This window comes from Dendropsophus ebraccatus, chromosome 6 (assembly GCF_027789765.1).
Source record: "Dendropsophus ebraccatus isolate aDenEbr1 chromosome 6, aDenEbr1.pat, whole genome shotgun sequence".
NCBI lineage: Eukaryota > Metazoa > Chordata > Amphibia > Anura > Hylidae > Dendropsophus > Dendropsophus ebraccatus.
The window spans coordinates 128,103,092-128,119,382 of record NC_091459.1 but is presented as its reverse complement, the minus strand read 5'-3'; the positions used below and the strand labels follow the sequence as shown (position 1 = coordinate 128,119,382).

Sequence of the window (16,291 nt, the reverse complement as noted above, 5' to 3'; positions counted from 1 at the left end):
AAAGAGAATGTATGGTAATGTATGGAGTCCAGTCCTAGCTTTGGCTAATCTGTTATAAACTGCACTGTGTGACTACAGACAAGATTCTGTGAGTTTCCAATGGATTACTTAAATTTGCATAAATTTTAATAAAAATTGGCTTTTCGCTATCCATTTTTCTCTGTGTGGCATTTGACTATGATATCTCCACAACTCTTGGGTATTGACTTTCCTACAGGAACATCCTAAGTGTATGGGTACATGCACACTATGGAAAACCCGTTGTGCATCCCGCAGCTCGCATCTGCTTGCGGACTGTGTATGGTTGTAGTCAACTACTCTCTACAGACAGACTGTGTCTTCCATGGGTACTGCTAGTAGTAAAAAGCTAGAACCAGTACAATAGCTGTAACAGGAATTCTCCCAAGGGTGATTAGGACCAACTGAGTTTAACTGTAAGATATATATAGGAAATAGAAAGTGGCAAGTTTGCAGGTGTCTCTAGAGTCAGTTACTAGTCAGCTGCATGCAGATTCCGCTCTGTGAAGGTTTCGGTTTCTCAGTTTGAGCACATTTTTCCATCTCCTTATCTTTAAGACATTCCATGAGACTGTGAGAAAGATAACACAGCAACAAAAAAAAAAAAAAAAGAAGAAGAGGGTTTAACAAAACAGAATAACATAAAGAATAAGCGTGCTCTGGTCTTATAATGGTTATGATGGAAAAAAAGATACTAAGATTAAAAAAATAATAATAATAATTATAGTAGATATAGTAAAACTAGAGCAAAGAAAAATGGGCAGTTTCCTATATAAACAAATCAGCTGTAGAGGTAGAGAATAAATCACTTTGATACCGGTTACTCAGAATTTCAAAAAATATTTGGATTCATTGGAGTCCAATTTTTTTGTGGTTTCTTTTGGATTTTTTTTTTTTACTTTTGTACAATGAAAATTAGATTCTCTTTTGCACCTGCTGTCTTTTAGCTTATTATGTTACATGGCCACTTAGGGTGATCTGTCCACGCTACATTGGCATCGCTAGGCGATGTGATGTTTCATAGAGATCCCTTCAACCCCCTACAACTTTGTTGGTTTACAGAGGAATTTGGACAGAAAACCTGGTAATAGTCACCTTCGTTTTACTGTGGTGTAGTAATATGGTTGCAGTTGTGACTCTCCTTACCACACTAGGCTAGTCTTTTGTAGGTACTTTGATGCCATGCTGAGCGTTGCAGCTGGAAAGCTCAATTAAGATAGGAGAAGAGCAGCTAGGACACTAACACGGCTGTGCTCAATGTAAAATGACAGTATATCCAGGGAGCACCATCACTTACTTTATAGGCCATAGGCTGCTTTATGCCTGCAGTCTATAAGCAGGCATGACAGCTGGGGCTTACCCCTCCCAGCACAGGCCATGCTTGCAGGAAGAGCACCCAGCATGGGAGCAGTGAGGCAGAGATGAATATATATATATATATATATTTTTTTTTTCATTTTGCTAGAGCAAAGAGGTCAAATTTGTGAGGGTTCAAAAAAGAAAAAGGCTAACCACTAGGAGGGGGGCTAAAGAGGCTAACTACTCTGTTGTGGCAAAAAGGGGGCTAAATATTGTGAAAGAGATAAAGGGGGCTAACTTATGTACTAGGGCTAACTACTGTGAGAGGGAACAAAGGGGGTTAACTTGTATGCTAGGGCTAAGAAGGGGCTAACTACTGTGTGGGGACACAAAGGGGGCTAAATATTGTGAAAGAGATAAAGGTGGATAATTTGTGTACTAGGGCTAACTACTGTGAGAGGGCACAAAGGGGGATTACTATTGTAATGGAGGCATAAAAGGGGCTATTTACTGTTGGGGGGCACAAAGGGACCTAGTTCGTACTATTAGAGCATGGGGCTTTATTATCATGTGGAGAAAAGCTGAGTTGGAATCTGCAGACTATAAGATGTTTGTGTATCATGTTCTGCAATTGTGGTTGGATAAAGTAGTCATGGCTGTCAAGGATGTCAAAAAAACATTGCCCGAGTCACTGGATGTCAATGTAATCACAGTTTGGATGTGGCGATGAGGCAAGGCGCCCAAGTATAATATTTACCCTGGGTTCCTCTAGTTACACCCATGCTACCACCTGGTCGGGCGTAATGTAAAGTTTTTTTTTTTTTTGGGGGGGGGGGGGGCTTTTATCTAATCCTGCCCAATCACTTTAGACATATGATAGATCATTGTCAGCAGGTCCCACCAATGTTGGCAAATTAAATTGTTTGGGGGCAGAGTGGCTTTCCCCAATGTCTACTTGCTGGGGAGGACAAGCTTTGGGTATATGTTACACTGGCCATTAACATAATGACCTTTAGTTCATTTGGAGGTTACCAAGACGTAGCCGGCTCATCATCCTACGTTAAAATTCTGAAACCTTCAATCACTGGATTTCTCTAGTTAGCAGCAAAGATTGAAAATTGTAACCCTGAACTAGAAGATTGGCATCTGGGTCCACATCCAAAAACTTTTACATTGTTCAGCGTACTGGTAAAACTTTCCACACCCCATGTCTTGTTCTTGTGGGGGTTTCAGGAGGACTGGAAGTAATTTTATGGTGGAGGGTTCAGAACTACTATTGCTTTTGGCCTCTTTATACTCCAGATCTGAAGCACTCACGTGTTTCATCCATTATTATTAGTGTAGAAGGTCCCAGGAGGATCCTCTTGTAGACTGGAGATAAAATACAGATCTGTGACAAATGTTTTTGTGTCGGCTAAAGACGTCTTTTCCTGTCATAAGTGGAAGCGATTTCCTTCCATTTTACGTTTTATTACTTTATTTACTCCACCTAGACAGTGTGATAGGTGAAAATAAAGAGTCTTAGTAAGGTTTGTTTGGCGCCTTGGCTGGTGACTTATTAATGTTTCCATGGTCTGCTGGGCTTAACAAGGTTACGGAAAACTGGAAAATAACCATAATAATCATCTATCTATTGTTCTTTATGAAAAGTACTTGTCTTCTTTCTTTCTGAAACAGTGCCCCCATGTCTAGAGGTTGTGTATGGTATAGCAGCTGAACTTTGGAAGAAGCCTCTGGACCAGTGTGTCACTGTTTTGGAAGAAAGGTGCCATGTTGTTCTGATTCAGGACAATCCCTTTAATTAATGAAATGATGTCACCAGAGAAGCATTGTGCACGTCATACTAAACTCACATTGATGATCTAGCTCCATCAGCTGACCTAGGTTTGGCCGTTTCTTTACGACACCATCTTTAAAAACTAAAATCATATACTGGAATGGGACCAAAAGCCAAATTAGAAATGCTACAGGCAGATTGTCTCCTATTCGTCAGCTGTGTGAATACTAAACATGGGATGGATCATTAAGCACCTGTGCAGTGTTCAGCATGGAAAAAATGTTCCAGTGGCATTCCTAATGATGAAGAGGATGGGGAGGAGGGATGGAGGGGTGGTGCAAAGTTAGGGCACAGATACTCCTGTTTGGCACGGGCTGCAAGTTTAAAAGTCGTTTTTTAGGACAATAACTGCATTACCTGCCGAACGGACCCCAGGACAGATCTTGGATTAAAAGCAGCTATCCGACGATACAAGTGGTTTGGGGGGGGGGGGGGGTCAGATTGTAGGTACAGAGTCGCTTTAAGGTGTTGTCTAATATGGATAACCTCATCATGGGGACCCAGTGAATACAAGTATGGGAATTATAACAAGCAGGGTCACGTGAGACCATCCATTGTATGACATGGACAGCCATTTGTTTGAATAGCTGCATGTAATACCACATTTCCCCTGTAGGGGCCACTGCAGGGAAATAAGGTTTTTGATACCCAGACTCACTGTGATCAGTTGATCATAGGCCTTACAATTTAGCCAGCAAAAGTGAGGTGGTACAAGCATGCAGAACATACACTGACACTGCTCTCAGATGCTTTCAGTTTTAATAATGCAGCCTCAGCCTAGGATCAGCCTCTCACATTGACAACATTAAAGGGGAACTCCGGATAAGAAAAAACTTGTCTTCTATTAAAAGTACATTAAAAGTTATATAGATGTGTCTATACAATGTATTACTGTATCTGTACGGTTCTGCCACACTGGTAGCTGATAGAAATCCAGGAAGTGAAGAAATATGGCCCCTGTGCGGATCCACATTGTCTCCTGCTCCCACTGCTCTCCCCTCTTAGGAGAAAAATCCTCCATGCCTCTCTCTCACATTGTTTGTGTTTGCTAGGCACAGGCTGATGATGCAGAGAGGGGGCAGGGCGTGATTCACCATCTCTAACCGGTCAGAAGCAGGTGTTTCAGCTTTGCTGATTGTGCAAAAGTCTACAGAGAAATTAGGGCTGTGTTCACACATGTTGGAGTGTCATTGCAGTACTGCAGCATCTGCACAAAAACGATGCAGTAATACAAATAGATAATGCTAAACAGCAGAGAGGATAAGAGCCAGCACTGCCAATCTCACCTGCACAAAAAACAAGACATAAACAGTATATCCCATGTAAGATAGTATCGGATAATTTCCTTATTGTGGGAATCAACTTCAAAGATAAAAGATGCTTGATCATAATATGTGTGTGGAGATGGAAATAAAAAAAATAAAAATGTAATTTAAAAAGTTCTTTGCTTTATTCCAATATCAGCATTACAGGTAGAGAATACAGCGTGCTCTGCGAGTGGGACCACAATTAAATTATAAAGTACTGCAAATAATTCAGTAACACAATAAAACTGCAATGTGTGAACACAGCCTAGATGTTCTGCAACAGCTTTGGGCAGGGAATGTGCAGGGTGGGGGAATGTGATGGAACAGCTGAGGGAAAGCATTGCATTCTGGAACCTGTAGTACTGAGTACATCTGCTCAACCAGAAAGTACATAAACACAAAACAGAACAAAACCCCCCAAAACAAATGGATTTTTGGTAGTTTCAAAACTGGGATAAATAGGTAAGTATTGGTATATGTTTCTGCAGAAGTTTCATTTTTTTTACCTCTACCCGGAGTTCCCCTTTAAGAGACAATTAAAGGAGTTATCCAAGCTTACAAAAACATGGCTGCTTCCTTCCACAAACAGCACCATTCTAGTCCTCAGTTTTGGTGTGATATTGCAGCTCAGTTCCATTGAAGTTCCATTTACTTTTATTTTTTATAACCTTTAAATTTTGAATAGCCTCTTTCAGGTTAGGACTTTTACAACCAACAATATATTGGCTTCACACAGTCTCTGAGTAATGCTGCACTGTACTAAGGAGCTCATACATACCTGAGGTGTGTCTATGGTACCTGTGTATGTCTATAATTCTAAGTTGGGTTTTATGAAGGTTTTTCATTCCTTTTGGAGTTATACAGGGTAGAAGCTTTGTTACTAGATGAGAGTTTCACCAAGAGCCTAAAGTCACCATGCAGTGTCATATGTTGCATGGAGACATAGAGACTCTATACAGCTTCTAATAGTCTATTTGAACTTAATGATATATATACAGTTATTTGTGGATAGATAGATAGATAGATAGATAGATAGATAGATAGATAGATAGATAGATAGATAGGAGATAGATATGAGATAGATAGGAGATAGATAGATAGATAGATAGATAGATAGATAGATAGATAGATAGATAGATAGATAGATAGGAGATAGATAGATAGGAGATAGATAGATAGATAGATAGATAGATAGATAGATAGGAAAGGTAGATCAATATATATTTTTTAAAAAATTGTTATAAAAAATAAAAATAAAATAATAATAATAATAATAATAATAATAATAACAATAATAATAATAATAATAATAATAATAATAATAATAACAGCATTATTTTTATATTCTCACTTCACCCTGCATTGTTCTTCAAGACTTCAGTTACAATCAGAATTTGAGCAGAATCTCCTGACTTGGAGGGAGTGTCTCTCTGACCAGACCCCTTTCTTTCTGCAGTGTCATCCATATCTGGTGAAACCCATTAAATAGAAGCTGCACACTCTGCCTTTATCAGTTTCTTGCAGGACTTGACAAGAACATAGTTACGTTGCTGTCATCATGGCGTATGACACTAATATGAGGTTTAAATTTTCCATATTGGCCATCGGACTCCAAATCCTGCTTATAATATCATTTGGAATATTTGTGCGATATGACACCCAAAGCCACCAGTCCTCCCAGAATGCCACACACCGGGATGAATTTATTGACTTATATCCGTGTAAGTATCTCTTTATTCTTTGGTTGTTTGTAAATATATTGGAATGTTTGTTTATTGTTTACTTTTCTATTCAAAAAATTGTTTTTTTTTTGTTTTTTTTTTATATTTTTAGATATTCGTTTAAAATTGATGGTTTTATATTATTGTAATTCATCATCTGATTAACACAGAATAAAGTATGTATTGATAACATGAATGTATAATTTCTATTTTAATGTATACTTTGCTAATTATTTGCTAAGTATAATCATATAAAATTTAAATGCATGCAAATCTGGATTATATTTTAATTCTAATTATTTTTTAATTTAAATTCAGGTAAATTTTTAGTTTTTATTAAGATTACAAGTATTAACAATATATTTTTTTACTTTTACTTTTTCTTATTATACTTTTTTGTATTTTTTTCTTTAGTTAGTTATTTTTATTTCTTCCTAAAAATTAATTGTTAGTAAAACTGATACAAGGTATTGCTGCCAAAGCCACAATACATCTCACCACAGGAAATAATTGCGAAAGAACAGAGTCTGACTGTGACTATTTACATCCACGGTGCAGGATTTCCTCTTAAGTGATAGCTTTCCAAAGGATGACATCTTATGTTAGGAGAAAAACTATAGACTTGGTCATAATATAACAATGTGATGTGATGATGGTTAACCTTTTTACTGTGGGAAAAAAAAAAAATAATAATAATAATATATATATATATATATATATATATATATATATATATATATATATATATATATATATATATAATTTTTTTATTATTATTTTACAGAACTGTAGATGTGAAATAAGTTTGCAATTAAATTTTTATTCTTTTATCATGTTTTAACACAAACCTGTACTTACATGTATCCAGGTTGAGTCTCCTGAAGCCTCTTAGTTTTGTGCTTGTTGAAAAAAAGAGACTAAACGCAGTCTGTAAATTACAAACTTGCTTTATATCACATCCACTTTTGATTTAGTTTTTGAAAGATAGAACGACAGGGACACTTTAAGTATAAAGAAGAGGAGTTTTGTTCTAAATGTATAGCGCCTTTGCCCCTAGTCAACTTGACTGCACTCTTCCTGGAAATCAGCTCTATGGAGATATTATATACTATTAGCTCTCAGCTTAGGGTGGTGTGTGTATTATATATATATATATATATATATATATATATATATATATATATATATATACAATAATTTTTCTACATTTATGGAGACCACGTCCCTAGTCTCCCATGTCTATCTTTATACTAGCTATAGAGTTCTACATGCATTTATCTCTTCCACACAGCGCTCAGGACCTTGTCAGCATATAGGTGAAATTACTAATTCATCCCAACACTTGAGAGCTATGGAACCCCTTTGGCATGCAATGGAGAGGTGCTTCCTATAAATGGGAGATTACATGTGGGCCCATAGCTTTATTCCCACTCCTCTTCCTGCCTTCATGCAGTAAACCCCCTGTTCTACTAGCTGTTTTGAATATGGGTAGGGGTCTCTGTGATCGTATTGATACACTTCTCCATAGACTATAATAGAGACTACCTACATACAGTATGTACAGCCATCCTGATTTCATGTTGGTTCCATGTAGTTGGCTATATGGACTGGGGCTTCATACATTGGTATATGACAGTAGATTAAAGGCCTGGCATCATGGCGTACATAGACAAACCATATACCATTTGTTGATCCCATTGAGTTCTTTTGGAGCACTATCATAGTGATGTCCCTACTGCAAACCGGGAAGAAGCCTCCCAGTAATGGCTTCCCGCAGACATTCCCCGCACTGTGACTATATGAGAATGAATTGTCCCGTTTCTGTCATGTAGGATTCATATTTCCCAGAACATTCCATTGTCTCTTTCATACAAAGTGCGTAGTCGGAGATGTTTTTTCCCATCTACAGAATTCCTTGATTAATAAAACAATTAAGACGCGAGGTCATTGAGTTCTTATCAATAAAACAGAGGGAATGGAGAATAAATTAAGCCGCTTTTCCTTGCACAAGATTTTCCTTTCCTTTCTGGCATCGGGATGAGGGAAACTCCTTCAGCGACACCATGACTTCTTTTGTCTTCTGACCTTAATCCCTAATCGAAAATATGATTTTGTTAAGTGTGTCCTATAGCTGGCAGAGGACACATCCTCTATGGAAACAAGGTATAGTGGAACTGACCTATGTCTGTATGGGGACATTGTAGCCTTCTATTATATAGGAAGAGGGGATCACTTTAATCTATATCATAAAAATCAAAGTCTGTCTGTCTGTCTGTCCTTCTGTCTGTCTGTCTGTCCTTCTTTCTGTCTGTCTGTCTGTCCTCTATAGACTTCCAAACGCCTGAACCGTTTGACCCCAAATTTGGCAAACAGATACATTGGGTGCCTGGGAAGGTTATTGCGAAGGTCCTGTCCCCGCCAGATGTACAGGAGGGGAGGGGGAGGGGAAAGAGAGGCGCCCCATAGAGATGAATGGGAAAATCTCCTCACTGCAAACACAGGTGATATAATTAGCTGCAGCAGACACAGCAGTTGGAGCCTTAGCAACCAATAGGATTACTGCTTTCATTTTCACAGGGAGCAATGGTTGCTAGGGAAGCTGCCTCACAACATCCACAGTAATAACTGGTAGACCCCCTCCTCCATCTATACAGTACATGTATACAGGGCCCCCTACTCCATCTATACAGTACATGTATACAGGACCCCCTACTCCATCTATACAGCACATGTATATACAGGACCCCCTACTCCATCTATACAGTACATGTATATACAGGACCCCCTACTCCATCCATACAGTACATGTATATACAGGGCACAACAGGTATATCAAACTGTGACTGGGTAACACTGCTACACCAGACCTGACCAATACCGCCATACTGTGCTGGATAACACTGTCATACCAGACCTGACCAATACCGCCATACTGTGACTGGATAACACTGCCAGACCTGACCAATACCGCCATACTGTGACTTGATAACACCTCCATACCAGACCTGACCAATACCGCCATACTGTGACTGGGTAACACCGCCACACCAGACCTGACCAATACCGCCATACTGTGACTGGATAACACTGCCACACCAGACCTGACCAATACCGCCATACTCTGACTGGATAACACTGCCACACCAGACCTGACCAATACCGCCATACTGTGACTAGATAACACTGTCATATAAGACCTGACCAATACCGCCATACTGTGAATGGATAACACCGCCACACCAGACCTGACCAATACCGCTATACTGTGCTGGATAACACTGCCACACCAGACCTGACCAATACCGCCATACTGTGACTGGATAACACTGTCATACCAGACCTGACCAATACCGCCATACTGTGACTGGATAACACTGCCATACCAGACCTGACCAATACCGCCATACTGTGACTGGATAACACTGCCATACCAGACCTGACCAATACCGGCAAACTGTGCCTGGGTAACACCGCCACACCAGTCCTGACCAATGCCACCATACTGTGACTGGATAACACCATCATATCAGACCTGACCAATACTGCCATACTGTGACTGGATAACACCGCTATACCAGATCTGACCAATACCACCATACCGTGACTGGATAACACCGCCACACCAGACCTGACCAATACCGCCATACTGTGACTGGATAACACCCCCATACCAGACATGACCAATACCGACACACTGTGACGGAATAACACTGCCATACGGGTAAATACAACCCTGCAGGTATACAGGACACTACAGGTATACAGGACCCCAAAACTATACACTACAAGTGCACAGGACCTCCACAAAACTATATACTACAGGTATACAGGACCCCAAACTTTACACTACAGGTATACAGGACCCCAAAACTATATACTACAGGTATACAGGACCTCCACCAACTATATACTTCAGGTATACAGCACCTCCACCAACTATATACTACAGGTATACAGGACTCCAAACTATACACTACAGGTATACAGGACCCCAAAACTATACACTACAGGTATACAGGAACTCCACCAACTATATACTACAGGTATATAGGACCCCAAACTATACACTACAGGTATACAGGACCTCAAAACCATACAGTACAGGTATACAGGACCTACACCAACTCTATAATACAGGTATACAGCACCTTCACCAACTCTATACTACAAGTATACAGGACCCCAAATATACTACAGGTATACAGGAACTCCACCAGCTATATACTACAGGTATATAGGACCCCAAACTATACACTACAGGTATACAGGACCTCCACCAACTCTATACTATAGTTATACAGGACCCTCAAACTATTTACTACAGGTATACAGGACCCCCAAACTATATACTACAGGTATACAAGACCTCCACCAATTATACACTACAGGTATCCAGGACCCTCAAACTATAAACTACAGGTATACAAGACCTCCACCAACTATACATTACAGGTATACAGCACCAACTATATACTACAGGTATACAGGACCCCCGAACTATACAGTACAGGTATACAGGACCTTCACCAACTGTACACTGCAGGTATACAGGACCTCCCTCAACTATACACTATAGGTATACAGCCCCCCCAACTATGCACTACAGATATGCGAGACCCCTAAAAACTATACATTGTGGGTATACAGAACCCCTCTAACTATGCACTACAGGTATACACTAATTCCACTGATTAACTCAGATGAAACAATACCTTTAGCTTGGCCTCCTGGGCACCTTAGAACAAATCTAATTAACACACTGACACTTTATACCCGGGCAGCGCCGGGTACATTTTCTAGTTGTTATTAATTACCATAATCTACTCAGTACCAGATTCTATTCCATACTCCCAAACTGGTTTCATGCATTCGCAATGATGTGGATGCAGGTCAATGTACTTACTATAGTTCTATTGCGGAAAGATATAGTAACACATAGTCATCCCATTCATTATGGAAATCATGGGACGTTGCCAAATTTACAACAGGCTTCCATTGTTTTGATGTTTAGAATAGCTCTGCATGTGGGCTATGCTTTTCATCAGTTCTTCTGGGATCTTTAATAAGCAGTGTGAACATATAGTATAAAGTACATAAAAATAAGATACACTGTACATATACCTGTCATGGCTTATTTTGTACTGATCTTGCAAATTAGCTTATATTAGGGTGAATTCCCATACATCTGAGTGGGGCTTAAAAACCAAACAAACATGTTTTTTTGTTGCAGAAACAATTACATTCAGATGCAATAAAGTCTGACCTAGAGCTGCACTCACTATTCTGCTGGTGGGGTCACTGTGTATATACATTGCATTACTTATCCTGAGTTACCTCCTGAATTATACTCCAGAGCTGCACTCACTATTCTGCTGGTGAGGTCACTGTGTACATACATTACATTACTTATCCTGTACTGATCCTGAGTTACATCCTGTATTATACTCCAGAGCTGCACTCACTATTCTGCTGGTGGGGTCACTGAGTACATACATTACATTACTTATCCTGTACTGATCCTGAGTTACATCCTATATTATACTCCAGAGCTGCACTCACTATTCTGCTGGTGGGGTCACTGAGTACCTACATTACATTACTTATCCTGTATAGGGATGGTCCAAACCTGCCAAGGTTTGGGTTCGTACGAACCTGAACTCTCGGCAAGGATTCCCGCTGTCTGCCCGCTCCATGGAGCAGGTGGATACAGCCAGAGGACCGTCTGGAAAACTGGGATACAGCCATAGCCATAGGCTGTATCCCATTTCTCCAGGCGGTCCTCCTGCTGTATCCACCTGCTGTACGGAGCGGGCAGACAGCGGGAATCATTGCCAAGAGTTCAGGTTCGTACGAACCCAAACCTTGGCAGGTTCGGACCATCCCTAATCCTGTACTGATCCTGAGTTACATCCTGTATTATAGAGATGAGCAAATACGATTCGATCGAGATGGTATTCGATCAAATATTGCGCTATCGGAAAGATTCAAATACAATCGAGTAGTGTGACGAATACGCGGCAAACAATCGAAAGCCCTCCCATCGCAGTTGGCGCTTTTTTTAATCCAATCACCATGCAGGGAGGCCGTGAGGGACCCTGGGAGTACGCATGCAGCGCGAAAATGGCGTCTACCCTCATTGGATGGCTGAACCACATGACCTCAAATATTTAAGACTTGACTTCCGCAGATGAGCTTTCAACCTAGTCAAGGAGAGATCTTCAAGCAAGGAGAGAGAGGTTTTAGTAGTGTTTTGGTTAGACAGGATTACTACAGAACCCAAAAGTCCTTTTCAGGGCTAAGATCCAGCGAAAAAGTCATCTCTGAATCCAAAGCCCTTCTCAGTGCTAAGACATAGATGATATAACAGCAGCAGCAGCAGGTGTATTCATTCCAGTACCCTGTGTGTGCAAGTGACTTATAGTGTCCCTGGTTTAGCCCACTAAGGGCACGTTAATGTTATACCTGCTGTTTCAGTAGCCCAGTAAAAGACACGTGATACATACTGTTCCAGTAACGTTCGTACAGCATGATGTGTGATACGCACGAATAACATGAAGCTCTACAGTTGCACATTGGAATCATGTATGTAACGCTGCGCAAGAAATACGAACGAAATGTGTGAACATTGCCGTAAACGTTCGTAAAGCGTCTGCATATAGTGGCATTATTCTGCGAATTTGGGGTGTTGGGTGCACCCAGGCATTCTCCCCCTAATGTCCCAGTGTCATTCCGGAGGTGTTGGTATCGTTTAGGGAGGTTTTGTGGGGGACTTGGTGACCTCCAAGTGTTTGAATTTTGATTTCCAAGTGCCGAGAATTTTTTTCCCATAGACTATAATGGGATCAAATATTCGTTCAAATAGTCGAATCTCGGTGCCTATTCGATTCAAATTCTCGAAAGTCGAATATTTGACTACTCGCTCATCTCTACTGTATTATACTCCAGAGCTGCACTCACTATTCAGCTGGTGGGGTCACTGTGTACATACATTACATTACTTATCCTGTAGTGATCCTGAGTTACATCCTGTATTATACTCCAGAGCTGCACTCACTATTCTGCTGGTGGGGTCACTGTGTACATACATTACATTACTTATCCTGTACTGATCCTGAGTTACATCATGCATTATACTCCAGAGCTGCACTCACTATTCTGCTGGTGGGGTCACTGTGTTCATACATTACATTACTTATCCTGTACTGATCCTGAGTTACATAATTTATTATACTCCACAGCTGCACTCACTATTCAGCTGGTGGGGTCACTGTGTACATACATTACATTACTTATCCTGTAGTGATCCTGAGTTACATCCTGTATTATACTCCAGAGCTGCACTCACTATTCTGCTGGTGGGGTCACTGTGTACATACATTACATTACTTATCCTGTACTGATCCTGAGTTACATCATGTATTATACTCCAGAGCTGCACTCACTATTCTCCTGGTGGGGTCACTGTGTACATACATTACATTACTGACCCTGAGTTACATCCTTTATTATACGCCAGAGCTGCACTCAATATTCTGCTGGTGGGGTCACTGTGTACATTCATAACATTACTTATCCTATACTGATCCTGAGCTATATGCTGTATTGTACTCCAGAGCTGCACTCACTAGTCTGCTGGTGGCAGTTTTAATTGCACAAGATGAATGCACAGTATAAGTCCCAGGGTAAAAACAGGGTAGAAATATTGAAACCATAGGGAGTGCTGGGAGATTTGAGCTCTAGAGTTTACAGAATTATGAATGTAGCTCTGGAATATAAGTGTTGTATAATAATTCTATAAAAATGATAGTGGTATAACTATGATATTGTATAATATGTTAAATCTGTACTGCATCACTGTCAGTAATAACCCCGCTGGGTGTCACCCGCCTCTCACTATGGCAGGACCCACAGTGTCTGGCATGGAATCTCAGCAGCATATCCTAAATATAATAACTTATCCCGATCTGATATACACAGAGTTCTGAGTAAGCGGTGAGATACATGGTGGGAGAGCGTGTTCTGCTCCAGCGGGGATAATGTGTTATTCCTCTGCCCCCTCATATAATCACTGATAGGGGGGATATAAATAAAGCTTAGTGGCTGGATAACTTCCTAACCTCCTGCAGCTTCCAATTCTTCATCATTATCAGGATGGAGTTACTGTCAGTGAAGGAGAACTCTAGATTATATGGAGAGGTTCTACATATTTCATCCTAGTCAGCTAGGTAGTGGCTGTAGAGCTCACAGAGCATTGTCTACACTGGATACAATTGTATCACTTCTCAGCTGAGCGCACAGTAGCCATGTACAATGTATAAATCTGGAGTTCAGGATGTAGAGCTCACAGAGCATTGTCTAGATGGGATACAACTGTCTCCACTTCTCAGCTGAGAGCAGGGCTAGCTATGTACAATGTATAAATCTGGAGTCCAGGCTGTAGAGCTCACAGAGCATTGTCTAGATGGGATAAAACTGTCTCCACTTCTCAGCTGAGAGCAGAACTAGTTATGCACAATGTATCACTCTGGAGTCCAGGTTGTAGAGCTCACAGAGCATTGTCTACACTGTATACAATTGTATCACTTCTCAGCTGAGAGCAGGACTGGCTATGTACAATGTATAAATCTGGAGTCCAGGCTGTAGAGCTCACAGAGCATTGTCTAGATGGGATAAAACTGTCTCCACTTTTCAGCTGAGAGCAGGGCTAGCTATGTACAATGTATCAGACTAGGGTCTAGGCTATTTAGCTCACAGAGCATTGTCTAGCTTGGATACAATTGTATCACTTCTCAGCTGAGAGCAGAACTAGTTATGCACAATGTATCACTCTGGAGTCCAGGTTGTAGAGCTCACAGAGCATTGTCTACACTATATACAATTGTATCACTTCTCAGCTGAGAGCAGTAGGAGCTATATACAATGTAACAATCTGTAGTCCAGGCTGTTTAGCTCACAGAGCATTGTGTACACTGGATACAATTGTATCACTTCTCAGCTGAGAGCTGGGGGAGCTATATTCAGGCTCATTTTCCCTGTATGTAAACTAGTGTGTTCATATTCACCGACAACAAAATACTACAAAGTATATAGAAAGGTTGTAGAAAAATAACTCATTCTATGTAATAAATGAGACTCTTCATGAGATATATTGGGGTACATGCTGGTTATCAGGTGCTGTTCTGATGGGGGGATATTACATTTCACCAGCACTCTACCTAGAACTTTGGTCAATTGTAAAATTTACTGAAAATAAGTGCAAGTTAATGCAATCTACTGGGCGGTACAATGATAAGTGTTCTACATAGTGACCACTAGGACCACTAGAAGTGCAAATGTATATAATCCACCCCCCCATAGCAGTGGCTTTGTGGCTCTGGTATAAATAGTCAGCTTACGGCAATGTTCACACCTAGTATTTCCGTCAGTCTTTTCAGTATTTTATAACTAAAATCAGGAGTGAAACTTGCAGAGAAAAACTATAATGGAAAGATGTGCACAAATTTTGTGTATTTAACCCACTCCTGTTTTTTGGTTGAAAAATGATTGATCAAAAGACTGCTCTGTGTGATACTACTGTATGTGTGATTATAGATTATCCCTTTAACCCCTTTATTGGTGACTTCTTTTAGTTGGATCGGCTACGAGATACTTTCAACGTTGGTGTATGCTTAAGGAGAAGCTAGCAGATCTGATACATCCGGAAAGATAGACCCTCCTTACCATGTTCACCTTGATTCTCAAAGGCTTCACACTGAGTGTTCAGGTTACAGACCTGTAATGACCCCAATGATGCTTTTAATTTGTTGCAGTACAGTACCCCCCTCCCCCATCTCCCCCCCCCCCCCCAACATGGTTTTAAAGAGGGTGACTATTTGAATGCATTTTTCTGCATTTTTCCCTGAATAGTCAGGTGGGTTTGGACTATTTTATAAAGTGGTGTGGCTGCTGGGCTCAGGGGAAAGTAAACCTGATTATTGATCCTGTCAACCTTATATTAACCCTGCTTTAACCCTTATTTATCCTGGCTTATTTATTTGCCTCATATTTATATCCATAACCCGAATTTGCACCCATTTAACTTTATGTTTTCCGGCTGATCCTAGGGCACC

At 40.4% G+C, this 16,291-nt stretch overlaps 1 protein-coding gene across 1 annotated transcript in view; it reads left to right on the top strand.

The window, feature by feature from the left end:
• Positions 1 to 5,976: 5,976 nt before the first annotated feature.
• Positions 5,977 to 16,291, top strand: part of RHAG (Rh associated glycoprotein) — a 28,831-nt gene continuing 18,516 nt past the window's right edge. Inside the window, exon 1 of the mRNA XM_069975936.1 lies at positions 5,977 to 6,182. Within this exon, the coding sequence (XP_069832037.1) occupies positions 6,020 to 6,182 (163 nt within the window). The 5' untranslated portion in view covers positions 5,977 to 6,019. The remainder of the gene's footprint in view (positions 6,183 to 16,291) is intronic.